Genomic DNA, 20,862 nt, shown 5'->3' with positions numbered 1-20,862 from the left:
AAAATGTCGAACTTGAGCGCTCGAGAGGCAGTCAAGTCACTTTCTAACGCATGAGAAAGTTTCAAAACTATATTTCATGACATTATACAAGCAGCAAAGATTTGTTGTGAAAGTTTATCCAAGAGGTGAAGCACAGCCGGCGGTCATACACAAAAGTAGTTTAAAAAAAAAAAAAAAAAAAAAAATGCCCCTAAACTGTGTGGTGGACTGAATACAATTTTCCCGACAAAGTGAAGAGGTGAACGTTCGGTACCTCCAGAGTGGTGAGGACGATCTTGGCTACGGAGGAGAAGTAGGCGTCCCACAGGAACTGACTCTGCTGGCGCAGAACCAGGATCCTGTCACGGCCTACCGAGCGAGTCATGGACGGAACCTGCGGGATGGATCAAACCACTCGTTCACCAACCACTCAAACCAAAACAGATAACCGCCGGCTAAAACACTCCGGTTGTCGGAATGAAGCTTCTTAATTAACTTCAACATAGTTTCTTGACGCCAAAGCCATACTTTTTATGGCAGGCAAATATTTGTCATTGGGTCGGGAAACGGAGGATAGGTTAAAAAAACAACAACAAAAAAACCCAACTGTGAATAGGTCAATTTGCAAATAGCAAATGGCGAATATGTGGCAGTCACAGCATCGACTTTGCAAACAGTTTAGTGAGCTACAGGCCGTGTCCCACACGTGCCAACAATCGCTCATGTCTCGGCTTTCCGAAACGATGTCTGTAGCGGGTGATCGGCCGTGCCCTAAATGCGCTAGCAATCTCCCGCATTCTTCACGTCTGTTGTCGACAAGGCGCTCGCTCCCCCCCGCCCCCCGCCTCCCCCGACAAACAAGCAGATGGCGCGAATGAAACGCTCGCCGGTGGCAGATGTTCCCAAGCCGACGTCTTCAAGCTGCCTTGCAAATCGGCCGAGAACGCCCTCGCCGCGTCCCCCTCTCGGCCGCCGCGTTTCGCTAAAACGCGTGCGCGCATGGTTAATCGGCAGCAGCTGGCGCCACAAACTGCCGCAAGATGTGGAACACGATGGCGTTGACGTCGCACTCGGCTAAGTAGCTCGCTGGCTAGCTGCGAGTTGCGTTAGCATGTCGCGGAAAGAACCCGATTGCTCGTGGTTCAAAACCAATCGGGATCGTTCAAAACTCTGAAAAAAAAAAAATAATAACAATAATAAATAATAATAATACATTTTGAATGACTCTTCCTAGGACATCGTGACACAAGTCGTAGCTAGGTAGAGAGCCAATTAGCCGTTGAATATCAGTCACAACCAATCAAAAATTGAAAAGGATGCTTGATGTCACGCACGCCACGCAGGTGCGTTTTCTTTTCTCCTCCCGCTCGCAATCCCGGGAATGTAAATATCAACGCACTGCGCCCTGCGGTGCTAATTAAAGGCGACAGAAGGTAATCCAATTGCGGAATAATCCGTTTTAATCCGTGACAAGACTTCCTGGCTGCGCGCGGAACCACAACCGAGCGAGCCGGCGAGCGAGCGAGCCAGCGTCCCGGCTGTCGTCGGACTGATAAATGGCAAATTCCCAAATGTGTGCGTTTGCCATCTTGGCATGCCGCAGCAGGGCGTTGTTTGTAAAAGTGGTGCTCAAAAGTTGGTTTTAACGCAGCTCAGATTTGGGGCATTTTACTCTTTGGCCCAAGTGGATCTTGGACCCGCCCCGGGGGTGTTGACATTTCACCGCAGCGCACTCGGAATGTCAGACGGAATGTTTCCAGCTCCCGCGGGTGTCGTTTTGAGCATTAGGGTTACTTTTAATTAGTTCTCAGAGTGGCCTCGTTAGCTCTTATTCGTCTTTTTTTTTTTTTTTTTTTTTTTTTAAAGGGTTTGTTTTTGTTTAGTTTTTATTAGTTTTAGCATGAGTTTATAATAATAATAATAAAGGACATTTTCAATATAATTAGATATTTTTCATTGTGTCAACGTAGTTTCAGTTTGCTTTTTTTTTTTTTTTCTTAAAGCATTTTCGTTTGAATTTTATTTCATGAATGAACATGTTTTTTCAACCTGGGTTTCAGTCGTCTGTTAACTTTCGTAAACGAATCCAGAATCGCAATTTGGAATCGATCATCGTCAAACTTTAAGGTGCCGCTTTCCCGTGTGAAAGCAAGAACCTTATGCTATGCCTTAGCCGTCCTATGGTATTTTGCATTGTTTGTTAGCATTATGCTAAGCAGACTTCCCCAAGGCAAAAGCTATGTGGTGGTTTTAAATCCACAACGGCATCATCCGGCGTCCTGACTTCGCAGGCTCCCCTCAAGTCACTTGCAACACAACGTCCGAAATGATTCTGACGCCGATGGATTCCATTCCTCACCTGCAGCAGCAGCCTCTCGTCGCCGAGCACGGCCGCCTTCCTCCAGTCGATGACCTCGGCGAAGGGAAGCTCCCAGCCGTTGCTCAGGATGACGGGGATGCACGCCGCCTGCCAGGAGACAACACGTACACACTTCACTTCAGTTTTTTTCCTCCATCAAAAGAGGAGATAATGACAACGTTCTATAAAAAGAGGCGTCAGAGTTGGGGGAGTACAAATCCCGCGGGAATGGCGACGGAGAAGACGTCCGAGGAAAAGGAACCGCCGGGGAGCGTCGACACTCACTTTCATACTCTCGAGTGGCCATTTTGGGGAGTGATGACTGTTGTGAGCAAGTTTTGGGGAATTCCCAAGATGAGTGTTCAAATACATCTTCCACTAATTTCCATCTGTCGTAGATGTATTGCTTTCATTAAGCCACGCCCCCCAAAACATGCTCCAGCCAGTCAGAGCCCAGCACAGAACAGATGCCCTTGCAGGATTTTCCCCCCATGTTTTTTTTAATGCCACTCTTTTAAAAGGTAAACTGTTTTCTTCCATTTTTTGCATTTTGCTCTGCCATCTGTGCAGGAGATTGTTGGCACATGTAGGACATGGCAAGTAGCCAACAAGGCTAGCAAATGGCCCATGGTTGCAAAATGTGTATTGTATGCGCCTGTTGCATTTGATTGATTTGGATTGCAACGAGGGAGCTAATAGCTGCTTGATTTTGACCCTGACATTTCTACAGGAGATTGTTGGCACATGCAGGACACGGCTGGTAGCTAATAAGGCAAGCTACACTATCCTGCTTGCAACATTTGTTAGGTATATGCTCATAGCTTTTGAATGATGATAGGAGAAAAAATATAGAGCAAACAGCTACTTGGCTTTTGATCTGCAATCTGTATGGGAGATTGGTGGCACGTTTAGGACACAGCCGGTAGCCAAGAATGCTAGGGCTCCTGTGTTACAAAGTCCGTACATGCCTTTTGAAAGATTAAAATTGTAACCAGAGAGCTAACTGCTGACCGACCATACCATCTGTATGGCAGATTGTTGGCAAATATGGTAAATGAACCATAGCTAAGCTAATAAGGCTAGCTACGTGTTTGTGGTTGTAATGTTCCCACATGCCGACTGATTTTGGAAGACTAAATATTAACTAGAAAGCTAAAAGCTGACCTCCTGTACAGGAGATCGTTGCCATGTGTAGGACAAGGCGACTACTTGCCAGAAATTCCTGCAAACTCTTTGTATCAGATTTCAGTTCGTTTTTTTTGGTGTGGATTGAATCATGATCCTATTGCTTTTGAACGATTATGACAGTAAACAGAGAATCACGCGGGCACCTGCAGCGCCTCCAGGAAGCGGAAGGAGCCGAGGCGTCGGCCCCGCGGCACCAGGCAGAAGGTGGAGTTGTGCAGCAGCTCCTGGTAGTCGAACCTTAACAAACAAAGACAAGGAGGGAACATGAAGATGATGATGATGTCACAATTAGATATCTTAAAGTAGCACAAAATTAGCTTTTGTTTGTTTTTGTAAAAAAAAAAAATAAATAAATAATAAAAAAAAAAATCAATCGTTTACACCAGCTTGCTTTCTCAAAGTCACTTTTCAACAACGCGTTCTGTGACTTTACATTGACTATATGTGTGTGTGTGGGTGGGTGTGTGTTTGTACGGGTTGCGTGTGCGGGTTGTGTGTGTGCATGATCCCAAGGCTGGCCTGGGGAGATTTCAGATTGCCACCTAATCTGTCTGGGGATCAACTGTCCCCACAACCTCACCAACAGACACCTCCATGCTTTTGTGTGTGTGCGTGCGTGTGTGTGCGCGCGTGTTCATGCCCAAGAAGAAAAGCTCAAAAATAAGATGTCAGGCATCCAGCGCGTCACCTCAAGGTCGCTTTGAGGGGACACGCTGACAGACGAAAGAACGTACCCCCCCCCCCCCCCCAACGCGATCGAAGACGTCGATTAGCTCCCGCGGGTCAATTGTGTTCTTTAGCGGAGTTTAATTTCCACAAACGCAAGCATGCCTTGGATCACTTTCATATTGTTTTGCATATGATAACAAATGAGACGAATATACTTGCAGAGCGCCCCAGCCCCCCCCCCCCATTCCTTTTGATCACTACTTTGGAGTCTGAATGTATGCCTGTGTTGAGATTCGTTTTTTTATGAGGGATTAGGAAATTACAGTGGTGCCTTGAGGTGCAAGTTGATTTTTTTTTTACAAAGTCATGTGTATGAATTGAACCGGATGTATTCTTCCTGAATCCATTTTGTGCCCTGGCGTGTTTGTTCAAATTTCTTCCCCCAAAATGTGGCGTTCCCTTTCATCCGAATGTTTAATTAAAGCGCGGCGACTGCAGTCAGACTTCCAATAATGATCCCTCTAATGGCAGCATGCTGCGCAAACTATAAATGGCATCACAAGTAATTACTGCAAACAGGAAGTGCACGCGCACACACACACACACACTAGCAAGTTGAAGCTTTGTCCGACATGCAGTGGCTCGTGGTCCCTTCCAGGTGTAATTGTTTTGTGTGTGTGCCTCGACACATGGCTCGAGATAAACACGCACGCAATCATACACGAGGGGGCTGAAAACAAACAACCTGTGTTCATTAAAGAGCTCACGGGGCTGAAAAGTTTGCTCGTTTCTGCCGTTTAAAAAAACGAGCCGCGCAAAAGGAACCGTCAAAGGAAAACCCGCTGCACTAGAAAAACAACAACAACAACAACAAAAAGAAAACACACAGAAAAAGCTGCCACAATTTGTGGGACTTTTTGTACATTTTCCTACTTTTCTCATCGGCTTTTAATGAGGAAATTAGATGTGCGCTCTACTGCGTGCCACTACAATGATGGTACGGTGACGGTGCAATTTGTTGATGGGCAGCGAAAGAGGAAGAGGAACGATGATGCGGACCATTTGCGCTGTGTGAAAATTCACCGCAAAAATGTTGTCATATTTGCTTGGGCATAGGTCAATGTTTGCAGCCATCCAAAATGTATTTTTGACGCTGATTTCCAGAATGTCTTGACTTTTTTTTCCAAACGCATCAAGTTCGGGGGACGTTTTCATTTTTTGCTAGTAAAAGCTTGCGCAATACGGATTTTACCGTACGGCCTCTCGGAAAAAAATCATCCACCTGTTGCGGAACTTAATATTGTTAACTATATGACATTATTGTTCTTATATTATTATTATTACGGAAAGTTGATGTGCTAGAAAAAAAATGAGGGCAGATTTGGAATCGGTGCAACAAAAAATAAATAAAAAAATCATATGGAAGTTTACTGATAAAAAAAAAAAAAAAAAAAAAAGGAAACATTTGTTGATTTAATCTGTGTGGATGACATGCCATGATGACATAGGTGAAGCTTCAGAGCAAAAGTTTGCCGTCAACTAATTTTTCCATCCAGCCCTACTAGAAGTCGGATGTTTTCCCGATAGACTCCCACGCAAAACATCTAAAAGCTTTCCGATGTTAACCGATCAGCTGTGAACTCGGTGAGAAAGTGATGAGCTAAAAAGCAACTGTTGTTGTTTTTTTCTTTTTTTTTTTTTTTTTTGCTGCTCCCCCCCGCCCCCCCCCCCCCCCCGCCTCTTGGACACACTTTGGCAGGCGTCATGTTGACATTTCCAAATCATAGTGAGACTTCCAGGACTCAGCGCGGAAGTAAACAAACAAACAAGCAAACAAAACCAAAAAAAAAACATGTCAGAAAAATGACAAATGCAGCGAGGTGCGTATTGCGGTGACGGGCCTAATTCGTTATTGATGAACAGGAAACAGAGACGGCGAAAGCCGGAGGCGTGCGATCGACGGCGTGGCTCTGGTTTGGCCGCAGAGTGATGAATATCAGCCCGCTCCAATGTGTGTTGGTGCGCGCCCGCGTCGCCGCCGGACGCGTCTTTTCCACGGGTGAGCAATGAAAGGCGAGAGACGTCATCAGTCCTGCTATTGATTTTGCCGCCCACGTGCCTAATTGAAGCTGTTGGGGCAAACGTAATTGAACTTGGACCTCTCCGTCACTCCCCTCTCGTTAGCGGCAAAAACAAAAAAAACCACATTTTTCCCGAAAAACCGAGGCGGCCGAGAGTCTGAAAGGCGCCACTGGTGCGTCTCTGGACAAATCTTTTGGCCTTGTCCATTTCAAGAGCCTGTCAAGAGAATTCAAGGCTTTGTTGCCAAATACATTAAACATGCAAACGTGCAAAGACGGAGAGACAGCTATCTCGTACTCAATTGTGGGGATAGACCATCAAACTTTTTGTTCGCCGTTTCAGTTTTCTTGATTTTTGGGGTGTGACTAAAATGAGATGATTTGTTTACCGATACAAGGCGGCCGATAACCGAAACCTGGAGCCGATACTCGATTTCGGCAAAGGGGAAAATATTGGAATCGGAATTTTGGAACAATGCAAACTCCAGCTGTTACCTTCCTGCAATGTCAACTTTGAAGATTTGCAAAATGATGATTTATTCTAATTTTTAAAAAATGGGCATCTCTGTTTTAGAATTCCAACTAAAGATACAGAGCGTCAAGGGCATGTCTTCAAAAACAAATTCCTCCACAATTTCAAAGTAACACAAACATTCACCTTTGACGTATCTTTTCTTCAATTTCAAACAAAACCGACAAGTGCAGAGTGTGGCCAGGGTCTGCAGAATCTCACAGGAAGTTAACTGAACATTAAACGATTAATTTCATCTCCTGAAGTTGTCACCGTTTTAAATGGATCTGTTATTGACCATGTGATGTTGGAAAAAGGCGAATTGGTCCATCCCTATTTTTTTTCCTGTAACAGCTTCCACTGCCGTGGCTGTTTTGGAGCGCCTCGTTGTTGGCCATGAGTGCGCGCATGTCACGGAGAGAAAGGCAGAAGAGCAAATTGGAACCCCTCCCCCAAAAATGTTCTCAAGACTCAACAGCTAGCGTGTAAACAGGCGCTTTGCGCTGGCCTGGCAGCTTTAGAGTGCCTCGTTGTTGCGGTGCCGTGACTCGGCTGGATATATTTCGGCGGACCAAATATCGTATTGTGCAGGCAAAAGAAAGATGCTTGACGAAGCATCATGTCTAGAATCTGCCACAATTCGCTGCTCTCAACTGTTTAAGGACAACAACAACAACAACTAGTGAAACGTTACAGCAACTCGCCTGCGGCGTTATCAAACTTTAAGCACTCTGCATATACAGCACACACATTGTGTGTGTGTGTCACAGGCTTTGATATGGCCGCCAGGGAATGAGCGGAATATTCCGCCATTCCGCAGGCCAGGTGGTGGGCGGCCCCTTTACAAGCTTCCCGCAGCTGCGGCGGAGACAACCTCCCGTCGAGACGAGAGAATCGCCGTGGTACCCGTCAAAATCAATACGCCCGTCACCTCGCCCCGCGCTCGCGTCCAGAGAGATGATTTCTCTGCTCTCTGGATGTGACGGAGCATTCGTTCCGTGCTTTGCTTTCTACGGTTTGCTCCCCCCGGTGAAAATCCGTTTTGTAACCGTGGTCTGTTGCCAACCAGTTGGAGTGACGTCATAGACATTTTTGAAATCTCCTTACAAGAGACGGGTTAGGCCGTCTCGGATTCAAATTTTGCTGCTGATTCGTGTAATCGTCGCTAAAAATCGGCAAGCCTGTGGCGGCCACGCAATACTGACTTTTTCACCCGTCATTATCGAGCTAGCCCAAAACGCAGCAAGTCAGCGTGAGAATAAGCTAGCAAGCAACGTTAGCAATTTCAACTTCAAAATTGCAGATAGAAGTAAAACTCGAAATAAATCGTTCCAACAGTCAACCTGGACAACTAGGAAGTTGACTTGCCAGTCATTGGAATGCAAGCGCCCCACCTTAGTCCTATCTACCGCACTGCGCATGCGACACTTGTAATGATGATTATATATATATATATATATATATATATATATATATTTACTGTATATATATTTTTTTAGGTCAACAGCTGACATGATGGGAGTTGTGCAGTGCTGCAATGTGTGATTTGACGCACAACCGCGGGCCGAGCAGTGCAAAGTGCAAGCAAACAGCGTTGATTAGCGAGTCGCAAGTCTTCCACTCGTGGATTCTTCATCTTTCAGCCTCTGCAGCCATGATGAGGTGGAGCGCCAGTGCCCGCGTGTGTGCGCGCGCGCGTGTGTGTGTGTGTGTGTAGAGGCAGTGTATTAAAAGCCTGAGCCAGCAGCCGGTGTGCCCCCACCCCCCCCCCAACAATCTCCCCCAATCCCCCTCACCCGCCTCCTCCCGCCATAGTGAATCCATTCCTCACACCTCCAGCCTCATTTCAGCCCTCCTATTTCCAAGAAATGATTGTCTGACTTACACTTAGGGGCGTGTGTGCGTGTACGTGTGTGTGTGTGATTTCTTCTTTTTTTTTTTTCCCCCTTTTGTTGTGGCTGTTGTGGTGTCAACAGAAGAATGAAAGCTGCCACGCTACCTTAACGAGACAAAAGTTGGCACGGCAACGTCCTCTGAGGACAAAAGAAGGCCACGTTCTTCGCCGAACGCTTTGCAATGCAACACTTGGTGTTGCAACCATAATAAAGGAGGGCCCGGCAGGATGAAATTACGATCACCGATTAATCGGCCGATTGATTAAAAAAATATATTCCCGGACTAAAATAACGTATTTTTGGGGACCTTATCGCTTACGAAAACAGATGTACAAATTGAACGCACAAATGAAAACGATTTTGTGCCATTTCGTTTGGCGCTAAGACGTTCCGTGAATATGAATTGCGGATGCCCGAGCGTTAGACGCAGGTCCGAGCGCCCACGGGCAGCGGCGCAAATGTCGCATGGTGATTACCTGCGCCTTTGAGAGCCATGTTGGAACAGTGGCACTAATCCAGGCATGGACGAGGGCCGGCGTTTACACTCGGCGGGGTCTTAAGGAGGGATCCGATCGGAGCTTTCAAGTGAGTATTAGGCCAAAGCCGGCGGGGTCTCGGCGGCTCCTTTGTTCAGGAGCGGCTCCAGAGCCAAAGCTGCATTGTTTTGCGTGACGGCGGGAGATAATAACAACGGGCGCACTCAAGTCTGAAGTAGGAATAAAAATCAAGGGATTACCTGGCAAATGTGGGAGATTATTCAATGCCCTGGCGGTTATTACTCAATCCGGGTTGATAATGACTTTGAGTAAAAAGACAATACATCAGGTTGACCGAACATGTACGGCCAAAAAAGAAGGCCCTTTTCTCATTTCCGGGCCCTTCTGGCCAATTCCGGGAATTGAGACGATCGCTGCAAGTCAGCGCGAGGCACCTGAGCGCGACGTCGTTATAGACGGCGAGAAACGGCCGGGCGCGTCGCTCCTCTTTGTAGAGATCGCGGCGGGATCACACAAAGACCGGCCGGGCATGTCTCGCTCCGGCGCAAATCAAACAAGTCGGCGAAAGGCCAGAAGAGAGAAAAAAAAAAAAAAAAAAATCATCTAAGCCTCAATGGATTGGAGCGGAGCCCTTTAAAACTTTCAACTTCAGAAGAGATTCTACATGTGGTGCCACGGTTGAGAACCATTAAAAAAAATAAAATAAAATTTTTTTTTTAAAAAATCAACATGACCCAGAGAGCAAAGACTTCTTTTGTCCTGCAACTTTCTCACCATTAAGTTCCTCTTAGCGACGAGAGAAGTGGAAGGCGATAAGATGCTGACCACGATAGAAGGTGACTTTGCATCGCCACATTCATGCCCCCCCCCCCCCCCGCCACAAAAAAAAATAACACGCACAAAACTTTTTCTTCCTTTCATGTGATTAATTTTTGTTTTATTCCTTATCGCAAACTCGAGGGTCGGGCAAGGATGTGAACTCACGCTAACCTGCTTGAGATTAAAACCTCCGGAGGAGATCAAATAATTCACCGTTTTTTCTTGAATATGAATGTAGCCGTATGGCAAATCAACACGGTACATACTTTATTTGGGAAATGATCATCCAACTATCCATCCCTTTTTTCCGCCTCATAACACCCCAAAATCTCAATAAATCAAGATCTGAAAAACGGTTGACTTTACCGTCGTTTTTTTTTTTTTTTCCATCTTGTAATCTTTACGTGAAGGTTGAAAAAATTCCCAAGCCTATTTTGACAAAGTAAGGAGTCAAAAATACAAATATCTGTTTTGAAACGGAGATGGGGAAAAGGAAAAAAAGTTGGCAGTAACAACAAATGAAGAAGCCTCCCGGGAAAATCCCAACAAATATTTAGCGACATTTTTTTCATCTTAAACATAGCGCTCATCAATATTGTACATTATTGAAAATATGGCAAATAAATAAAATGTAAACAAATGAAACCGTCGTGGCTACATTTTTTGCTTCAATTCCTTAGCCATTGTGCTGCTCCTTTTGTTATATGTGCCTTGGCCACCAGGTGGCGGTACAATCCAGATATATGTTAGCATTAAGCTAGCAGACTTCCCTAAGACAAAGCTATGTGATTTGGTTCAATACGCATGTAATCCTCCTTGTTCTATGTTTAGTCTGACATTGACACTGAAATTGTGATTGGAAGCGGCAATAAACAGATTGAAGCAGACTTTTCTTTAAAGCTGAACCCAAACATATTTTTTTTCAAGAATATGTTCCCAGCAGGCCCACTAGTTGAAACATGGCATTCTGATAAATTTGGCGTTTGTGGAATATAAATGAAGCGGCAAAATGCACTCGTTTTTTAGCCATCTCTGTGGGCGGCCATTTTGTCTTCTGAAAATGACATGACAACTGCTCACGACGACCAATCACGGCTGACCTCTTTTCTGAATCTGAGCCGACATTGGTCGTTGTGAGCAGTTGTGATGTCATTTTCAGAAGACGAAATGGCCGCCCACAGAGATGGCTAAAAACAAGTGGATTAACGCTCATTTCACAAAGGCAATATTGATCAGAATGCCCTGTTTCAACTAATGGGCTTGCATTGAACATATTGTTGAAAAAAAAAAAAAAATGTTTGCGTTGACTTCCCCTTAAATTTGAAGAATTGTTTCCGATGCCAAACTGTTACGAGAGTATGGGCAAAACCTTGCAAATCGGCTCGCTCGCATGTCAAGGCGCCGCGGTTTTGCAACTTGCCAGCGCCGGGCGGGCGTCGGCTTTCAAGGCGTATAAAAAGAGGCGTCACGGGCGGGCGCAACAGAGGAAGAAGAACATCGCACAGCGCTCGCTCGTCAGCCACAGGAAACTTTGCTCATTTGCTGGGAAGGTGAGCCACCTTTTCCATCTTTTCAAAAAGCGCCGCATCGCGAACCGACGTGCCTTTTGTGTCGGCCGTAGGATGAAGTGGACGGCGGCCTTCCTGGTCTTGCTGATGGTGGTGCTCATGGCGCAACCCGGAGAGTGTTTCTTGGGACTCATCATTCACGGCCTGGTTCACGGTACTTTTTCTCCTTATTTACGATGGCAGCTTTTCATATCTTGGGGTTAAACGTGACTCTTCTAACGACGCTTGTTGTTGTTTTTTGTTGTTTTTTTTTTTTTTTAGCTGGAAAATTGATTCACGGGTAAGACTTTGCATTTGGTTGACTGTTGCCGCCGTTTGGTTTGAATGCTGGAGTGCAAACGTGCGGCGGTGTGGCGTCGCCCGCAGGCTGATCCACAGGAATCACGGCTTTGAAGAGCAAGAGGAGGTCAACAAGCGCTCGGTGGAATTTGCGCCCGACCAGCCCGCTTTCAACTGAGGCCGCTGGCTTGCATGGCGCGCGTGCCGCTTTTGGGAATTCCTTCTTTTTTGGGAAATGCTTGAAATGCACGACAAAGTCAGTAAGCTCAATGCAATGGGAAATAAATCTGCAATGGAACTTGTTGTGTCTCTTGTTCTTATTTTCTTACGATCTAATCTTCAAAAATGTGGGCAGTACAGTGTGAACAAATGAATAAAGGGAATTTTACAGAAGTTATATTGCCTTCAATAAAGGCGGCTGACTTCCAAACGAGCATTACAATTTCACACAAATTTCTTTAATTGAGGGGAAAGAAAGTTGATTGGACTCACAGTCGGTTATCATGAAATAAAAAAAACAAATGCTTGTAATATAAGTGTTCTTCCTTTGTTGTCATGTTGTTTTATTCTACTTGATTTTTATTTCTATTATTAGAGTAGTTTAAGATTAAAATATCCCACGAGGTGAAGGTCAACCAAGTCCTATTATAAACCTCAACTCATGTTCGTGTCAAGAATTTTGGTTCAATCGTAACGATCATTTTTGAAAGCCTAACCTTTAAAAAAATGACAATGTGCAAAGGAAGCCCGTTGAACACAGTCAATGTTCCGTTCAAATCTTTTGTTTCTCTGTGCAATTTAGATCTATTATATAAACTCCGGGATTAAAATGACCAACTTTAAAGTGAAAATTATTATTTAATTTTCATGTACAGATTTTTAATGAATTTGAACTTCATTTTTTTGTTTTCTTCTTTCAACACTGCCTATTTTTTGTCAAAGAAGCACAGTTTTTCTTTTTTTGAAACACATTTTAATCCAGAATCCAATTTGGAGGATTTGGCAATGTGCAAAATAAGACCACTAGATACAGTAAATATTATGTTAAAACTTTTGGGGGGGAATGATTTTACTTTTTAAAGTTGCCCTCGAAAATGTTTCCATTTTCCAACGCTACTATTCAACAAAAGTACAATTATGTACATTTTTTATTGATTGATTTGAAATGTCCAAAATATTGAGGACAAAACTCTTTGTGATGGCTTTACTTTTGACTGACTTTGTTTGAAAATCGTTTCCTAATCCAATATCCACTTGACACAAGTGCAAAAGAAGCCCATTAAACGTAGTAAAGATTGAAGTTAAAACGTTTTTTACTGTTTTTATTTTTACCTTTTTAATGTAGCGCCGCTTATTCCCTGCAAACGAACAACTTGACCTTCCAACATAAATTGGCTGGCCGGCTTTTAAAGTTGAAAAATGTATTTCTTTAGTTACGGCGTTTTTTTTGTGAATGTAGCCGATCGATGGGGGTTCCCACGAAGAGTTACGCAACGCGCCTTCCCGAGCATCAAGGTGTTGATGTTTGATAAAGGTGGCGACGCGACCGCAAGCAGAACTCCAAATTTTGTGGGCCGAACGCCGCCTGATGGTGCGAGATCTTCGCTGGACGTTGGCCAGAAATGCTCCGAGAAGCAAAGACAAACGTCCGCCCATTGAAAGGCACGAGTAGGGGGAGGGTGGGGGCTTCTTAAAGGAAAGCGACGGACGGGAAGCAGTCAAACATCACATCTGTGACTCGAACGTGTCTGGTTGCTTCGCTCTGTCGGACGGTAAGGAGAAAATTCATCAACTCATCGGGGACTGCAGTTTTTTTTTTTTTTTTTGTTTTGTTTTTTTCCTCCTTACAGCTGCTATTCAAAGAACACGACGCATTTTGGGTGCCTAGTTGTCACTCCGAATTACTCGTGCTCATTTCATTCTCAAACTATTTGTGCCGGGAATAGAAAAAGTTTACACACCCCTGCATAGATGACAGGTTTTGTGATCTCCAAAAAAAAAAAAAAACAAGAAGAGGATTTCAAGGCTTTTTCCACCATAATTGTGATGTGAAACTGTACAACTCAAATGTTGTTTTCTTTTTTTTTTTTTAATTTTAGGACCTTCAACAATTTGGAGGGAATTGTGAACAAACATTTAAAAAAAAAAAAAAAACATTTTCAGGATCCTGCTCGAAATCATAAAAAAGTCAGGAAAAGCCTACTAGAACAGCTGAAATTCATGTTGACTTCTTTTTTTTCGAATGACAAAAACCTGGCATCCGACCCGGGGTGTGCGGACTTTTCCTCTCCACCGTCTCGGTGTTTTTGCACTGACTTGTTTTGTCGTCGCATGTTGTTTTTTTGTTGTTGTTTTTTTTTTGGAAAGCGATGAAGTTGGTCACGCTCTTCCTGGTGTTGTCGCTGGTGATGCTCATGGCCGAGCCCGGCGAGTGTTTCTTCAGAGGTCTCTGGAAAGGCGCCAAGGCGGCGTTCCGGGGAGGACATATGGCATGGAAAGGTAAAAGGCCTCCTTCAGCCTTGAAAGCGTTTCATACACATTCTCAGACCGTGCCACCGTTCTCTTCTTCTTTTTTTTTTTTCTATTTTTAGCTCACCGAGCCCAAGTCCGTGAGCAAAGGAAGATTGCCTGGTAAGCGAAATATGTACTGTAGCCAAGTTAAAACGGATCATTCTTGGCAATTCGCAAATAGCAGCCAGAACGTCCTTGAACGAGTGAAACTTTTTGATGTCGGAATGATTTTAAGTGGTTGGACATTTTGGAAATAGAAACAAATGCTAAAACAACTTCCCATTAAGCAGTTGCCTGGGGCCCCGAAATTTTCAGGGGGGCCTCCAAATGCCTTGCAAAAACCTTCTTCAATTGCAAGCAAGGAGCGGAGAGAAGTAGAAAGCGACTGGGGAAAAATGAGTTTCAACTAAACTGCCAAAGGTTTCAACATGTTTAATGCTGACAACAGCCGGTAGCGATAAAGTGGAGCGGAGGCGGTGAGTGACGTGGGTGCCGTGTATGAGTATCAAAACGGACATTTCGATTTCAGTTTTCGTCAACGATGGCATTCCTCGGCGTTTGCCGTTTTTTAAAGTAAAAAAAATGTCCGTCCCAAATTTTCAGCCAATTTCAAAGCAATCCAACGTCAAACTGCTCAAACGGTTTGCGCCTTCGCGTCGTGAGGATCACGCCCCTCACCCTCTACGTCTTCCTCCAACCAGGGAGAACCAACAGCAGCACATGCACCCGCCACAACAGCAGTACATGCCCATCATCGTGGAGGACTGAACGCTACGTGCAAGTTGAAGACGCGCCGCACGCTGCAACACCAAAAATTCGGAACGCTCGCTGGCTCAACGTTTGAAACGCTTCGATTTGATTGTCAATGTCTTGACGCTCGTCGCTGGCCTGCTGAATAAAGCAAATGTGAAAAAGAGAAATGAGGCTTTTCCTTCCATACAGGACCTCGCTGTCAGTTGCTTTTGGGAACGTGAAATGAATGGAAATGCCGCGAATACATTCCAGCCTCCCTAAAAAAAAAAAACAACAACAACAAAGTTTGGGAGAAGTTTTTCAACACAGAAATTTGAACTCAAAAACGGATGGTAATAACAACAATAAGCAATTCATTGTGGCTCCGCCTCCTTCCGGTGTGCGCAACATGGCCACCGGGCAGCAGTGTGACAATTATCATAAAAGTCATGCAGACAAACCAACTTGAGTTTTAACCGACTTCCGCAATAATCTGCAATCATTCAATCAGTCAATTTTCGCAGAGGCTAAAGAACATCTACAACCACCACCGCATATTTGTTTGCCTGTGTATGGCATTTCCCATTCGGTGTTAGCATTAAGCTAGCGGACTTTAAAGCGGAACTCAAACATATTTTTTTCAAGCACATGTTCTATGCAAGCCCACAAATTGAAACAAGGCATTCTGATACATATTGCGTTGGTGGAATAGAAAGAGTTAATTGAGGCATCTCTGGGGGCGGCCATTTTGTTACTTCCGTCGACTGAAAATGACATCACAGTTGCTCAGGCAACGACCGATCACGGCTGACCTTGTTTTCTGAAGCCGAGCCGTGATTGGTCGTCGCCTGAGCCCTGAGCGGTTGTGATGTCATTTTCAGTCGACGGAATTGACAAAATGGCCGCCCCCGGAGATGGCTGAAAACGAGTGCATTTTGCTGCTTAATGTATATTCCACAAAAGCAAAATCAAGCAGAACGCCGTCTTTCAACTAGTGGGCCTGCTGGGAACATATTCTTGAAAAAAAATCGGTTTGGCTTGATTTCCACTTTAAGGCAAAGTCACGTGGTTGTAACAAATGCGCAATTATGGTTACAATGGAGTCGGTCTCAGCTGCTCAGTACGGCATTAATAGAAGTCCTTCTTTGGGGAGGATCAAGAATATATGCATGAGTATCGCTATATTATCTGATGATATTTTGGAGCATTCCCTTTCACACTGAAAAAGGCGGGGAAAAAAAAAAAAAGAAAAAAAAGCAGTCTTTTGCCAGTGCCACCGGCCACCAACCCGCTCTCGCCGCCGCTCCAAACACACTAAAACAAACACGCAGTGAGCCAGGAGGAAGTAACATTTGCTTTGTGCGCCGGGCTGGAAACAAATCGATTGGAAATGAGAGAGCAGTCGGCATCCTGGTGGCGGGCGTTGCTGGTGGGGGTGCGTTTGGCGGGTGTGTGTGTGTGGGGGGGTGGGGGGGTGGGCGGGGGGGGCCTTGGGTTTAATGTGAGGGTCACTTGTGTCATCGGCGGCGGTTGTTTACCGAGAAGCGCCGGTTGCGCACGCGGCCAGACTGAGTGGTAAATAATAGACGAGGCAACACGCAGACGGAGCAGAATCAAGGTTAAAGACGCGCGTAAGCGGAGATCTCTTTATAGACACTAAAGCTGGCGGCGTGGACCCTCCCGCCGTATCGCACACGCACACGCACACCCACCCACCGGGCCCCGCGGGTGTCAAAGTTCCGTCGATATGATTGCGCCACGTGGGGGTGTCAGGTGACCCGAGCCAGCACTTCCTCGCTTTACACAAGTGCGTCGGGTGTAATATTTAGGACACTCATCGTCTTCGGGCCGGTGACGTTTTAATCACAACGATATCCCGCAAAACCGCAATGCTGCCGAGACACCCGGCGGACGCTTCGTTAGGTACGCCCCCCGCAGTCGGCAAATCTGTCGTATGAGGTACTCAAGTCACAGTCCGACGCCACCAAAAAAAAAAAGTCAAAGAATTTCAAGGGCGACTGTTGCGAATGTTTTGAGGCCAATTACCGATTAATCGGTTGATTAATTGAATAATTCATAACATGAGGATTTCATCGCCCGGCCAGGTCATCAGTCGGGACGACTGTTTGGAAGTCAGTTGTTCATTGGAAAACTCCTGTGCCGAGGTTCGGGCTATTACTGCAAGAAGCTGCCATGTTGTTTTCAAAGCGCCGTCGTGAAAATGTCCAAAGAAGAGAAAGGCACAAAGCGGTCGGCTTCAACTTTTTGCTCAACATTGTGAGCGCATACATCCACTGCCAATCAAACGCACGTTAATGGCGCGCTCGTTACATCAAACGCTAACAACGATGGAGGCGTGTCACCCGTCGTCATGGCGGCCCGACAAGACGAGAACAACGCGTTGGTGCTAATGAGCGCCCCGTCATTCAACGTCCTCTCTTGTTTTGTCTCCCCCCCCCCCCCTCCCACCCCCTCCCAGCCCCCACCAACAATACGTCTGCCTTCACAACCCGCAATTATCGCGTCGGGCCGCTGAATGGAAGCGGACCTTTTCTCGGGCGTGCTAATGTGCTTTTTGTGGCAGTTTTTGAAAGCCACGAGCTGGGTCGGACTCTGTTATTAGTCTGAGGAACTCATTTGGTGCCTTTTTTTAAGTAAAAAACAACAAAAAAAAAAAAAAAAAAACAAGGGTCGAACATGGGAATCGCTAAAGGTTTGAAGGACGGTCCAAAAAAGGAATGTAAACAATTAGTGGCGCTCACAGTTCAAGGCAAACATAGTGAAGCAGCATTTTGCTGTTTTGCTGCACGCAAAAGGAACAAGCTGCCAACGGAAGTCGGCCCCAAGCGTAAACGCTTTGAAATTCTGATTTAAAACGATTTGTGTATTGCTCGGCAAAAGACGTTCGGATTTTTTTTCCTCGACGGCAGGTGTCAGGAGGCGGATGCCCACCGCCCCATCGGCCCCCCTCTCTGCACGGCCCTGACAAAATCTCGACCCGATATATATGAAATATTTTACTTCACTCGCATTGATAAAAGTTAAAAACATTTGAATTCATATTTGAAACTTTTTCACAGTATTCCCATTTTTTTTTTTTTTTTTGGGGGGGGGGGGAAGCATCCTTGGGAAAAGGAAAGGGGATGCCGTACGGCTCCACGAGCTGCGATTTAACCACACTTTGCGGCCGTTTGGACACACGTCATATTTCTGTCCGCCCTCCGGGCTGGCGTCGCGGTAAACGGAGACCTGCGGTTTGCGGCCGGCCAATATTAGTTAAGTATTTATTTAGCAATGCAGCCGGCGGCGTCGCGTGAATTATTCATCTTCCTCGCTCGCAGGGAGTCTGTTGGCAGCAGAAAGGAAATCGATGCGAAACCGTGACGGGCGGCAGACTGCGGCAGGGTCGCCTACCTGCGGCATCTACGCCGGCTGCCCGTGTAAAGCGATCGGGTCTGCTGATGGCGGGGGGGGGGGGGGGGGACGGCGTCTTTCCCCGGGCGGCGGGGGGAGGGGGCGCGGGTCCCCCACTCCTTGCGCCGCCGTCACGACGGCAACTGGGCCACGCTGCGCCAACATGAGCCTGCTCAACACTTCGCCGAACCTCTGTCGACGAAAACCTCTGGAACGGAATGGATGGAAACTCGATTTTGGACGCGGAGTGACTCTGGTTTCTTCCCAGGAAAAGATAGAGATATTGTTTTGGTTTTTTTTCGAAAATCCACCTCCGCGAAAACCCGACTTATGACGCAGCAGCAGCAGCGGCAACAAACAACTCTTCAAAAAAAAAGAGGATGTAAGCTGTTAAATGCCACTGCCAGTTGACATTTACTGTCAAACTAAACATAAAACAAGTTGGCGATGACACCCACATAGCTTGGAAAATCCGCTTAGCCTAATGCTAATAAACAATTAAAAATGCCATTTGACAGGCTAGCAAATGGCCTCGTGTGTTGGTATTATTTTTGTTAGCAGCTACTAACCAAAAGAGTGCTTCAACAGATACTCTAAAAATAATCACAGACCTATATTCTTTATCCCCTGCGAAGAATTTTTACTACTGAATGATGTCATTCCTGCATGTTTTTATAATGAAAAATAATGGAGTGCTCTACTGTACATATTATTTTGAATCAAAAGCATTACAAAACTTTTTTTTTTTTTTTTTTTTGGAGGCTGTAACGGACGGCAGGCATTTTCCATCCATTTCAATGAGGAAAGGTGATTTGAGGTACAAGCATGGTCAGAGAGCGAACGAAACTCTGATGTCAAGGCACCGCTGTATTAAGCAAATCTTCCTTGATTTCTCCCAACTTCCACGAGTCTGCTTGCGCTTGGCATCAATCACTCAGCCCCCTTTCCGCCACTTGAAAATCCTCTCCAGTCCGATGGAGACAAACGGCGGCGGGATAATTGAGCGCTAACACGAGATGAATGAAGACAGATGACGAGCCCTCTCTCCCCAGGACGTCTTTTGCCCCTTGCGGACAAAGTCGATCGCTGAGCCATTTTTTTTTCCCCCCGCCTTGCCAATTTGTGCAGAAAAACAGCAGAGGACTCACTTTTACAAAACTTTACGTTTGTTTAAAAAAAAAAAAAAAATACAAAGAACGAGGACCTTGATTAAATAATCGTATATTAAATTACAATCGCAAAAAAATGGCGTTTCGATTCTTTTTCGGAATCGTTCAGCCCTGTTTTTGAGGGGGCTGGAACACTGGAAACAAAAATAACCAGAAGCGAGCCTAAGTCACGCATGAGCAAGTCATAAGTAAGTCCGAGCAAGTCCTAAAACGGGGACTTAAGTTTGACTGGAGTCGAGTCGTGCGACTGTAGTAGCAAAATATGCGTCGTTGCAAGGCAAGCGTCGGGATGAGGAGGAGAAAATTGAGGAAGCAACGTGCGTTTTCAATTATATTCTGAGTTGCAGCGCCCGGAGGAGACACGGGAGCGGAGAATATAGGGACGATCCATCACGCAGACACTCGGCTAGCACCGTCTGAGCAACAACAACAAAAAAAAAAGACAACACGAAAAAAAGTGGCGTGGTTGGTAAAAGGAGGAGAACGAACAAGCACACAGGAAGATACAGCGCTGCCTTAAGTTGAGATGCCTCTCGGTAAGTACAGAACTTGAAACACTCGTCTCTCAAATCGTTTGTCCTCATTGAAATCTGGTCCAACCTACCCGAAAAACAGCGAAAAAACCCCCACTGATATTTACAAGGGCCCGACCGATGTGGATTTTTTTTTGTTTAGGCCGATGCCGATTCTGATATTTGGCAGAGGGAAAAAAAAAATCAGATAACCGATTAATAGCCCAATTAATGAAGAACGATAAAATGGATTAAAAAAACAACTTATCTGATCCCTGAACACAACAATAAAGACTGTTTTACAATACTTTGTCCTCAACAGAGCGATTAAAAAAAATGAAAAAAATCGGCAAAAACTGACCAATGTTTGGGCAAATATTTTTTTTAGTTAGATACGTGACATCTAAAAACATTCGCCGCCGAATGTTTGAATGTCATTATCTTTGTCTATCGTTGTAATGTGATGTTGTAAGATGTTAATGTCTTAACAATTGGAAAAATTGGCAAAAAAAACCCAAAAATATTTGCAGATTTTAAAGGAGCTAAAATCGACAGATGACGCCGTCGGGCCTGAATATTTTATAAAAATCGTATAGTACCAACAGAATTAAATGCAATGTAATGATTGAAGCGCTCTACAGAAACAAATAAATAAATCTTTTTTTGTCCAAAAAAAGGA

The 20,862-nt window shown here is 45.2% G+C and overlaps 2 protein-coding genes and 1 long non-coding RNA gene across 4 annotated transcripts in view; 2 read left to right on the top strand and 1 right to left on the bottom strand.

Annotated features, from left to right (window-relative positions):
* Positions 1-20,862, bottom strand: part of LOC147128315 (exostosin-1) — a 55,738-nt gene that overhangs the window by 14,665 nt on the left and 20,211 nt on the right. For both annotated transcript variants that reach the window (XM_086019071.1, XM_086019072.1), the window contains exons 3-5: positions 3,670-3,763; positions 2,339-2,446; positions 254-373 (exon numbers count right to left, since the gene is read on the bottom strand). In XM_086019071.1, the coding sequence (XP_085875197.1) occupies positions 254-373; positions 2,339-2,446; positions 3,670-3,763 (322 nt within the window). The remainder of the gene's footprint in view (positions 1-253; positions 374-2,338; positions 2,447-3,669; positions 3,764-20,862) is intronic.
* Positions 11,441-12,143, top strand: LOC147128317 (pleurocidin-like peptide WF3). Its single transcript, XM_086019008.1, has 4 exons — positions 11,441-11,548; positions 11,620-11,720; positions 11,828-11,846; positions 11,933-12,143. Exons 2-4 carry the CDS (start codon positions 11,621-11,623, stop codon positions 12,021-12,023), a joined length of 210 nt encoding a protein of 69 aa, XP_085875134.1. The 5' UTR covers positions 11,441-11,548; position 11,620; the 3' UTR covers positions 12,024-12,143.
* Positions 13,507-15,276, top strand: LOC147128316 (uncharacterized). Its single transcript, XR_015083872.1, has 4 exons — positions 13,507-13,617; positions 14,213-14,344; positions 14,437-14,476; positions 15,058-15,276. It is a non-coding gene; the product is annotated as an uncharacterized LOC147128316 (long non-coding RNA).

The sequence above is a fragment of the Filicampus tigris genome, chromosome 20 (assembly GCF_054856515.1).
Source record: "Filicampus tigris isolate MCC_2025a chromosome 20, RoL_Ftig_1.0, whole genome shotgun sequence".
NCBI classification, from domain to species: domain Eukaryota; kingdom Metazoa; phylum Chordata; class Actinopteri; order Syngnathiformes; family Syngnathidae; genus Filicampus; species Filicampus tigris.
The sequence above is the reverse complement of the archived record's forward strand: the minus strand, read 5'-3'. Positions and strand labels throughout refer to the sequence as shown.

Excerpts from the sequence above, each read along its gene's own strand:
- LOC147128317 (XM_086019008.1), top strand. The coding sequence starts at position 11,621 with ATGAAGTGGACGGCGGCCTTCCTGGTCTTGCTGATGGTGGTGCTCATG.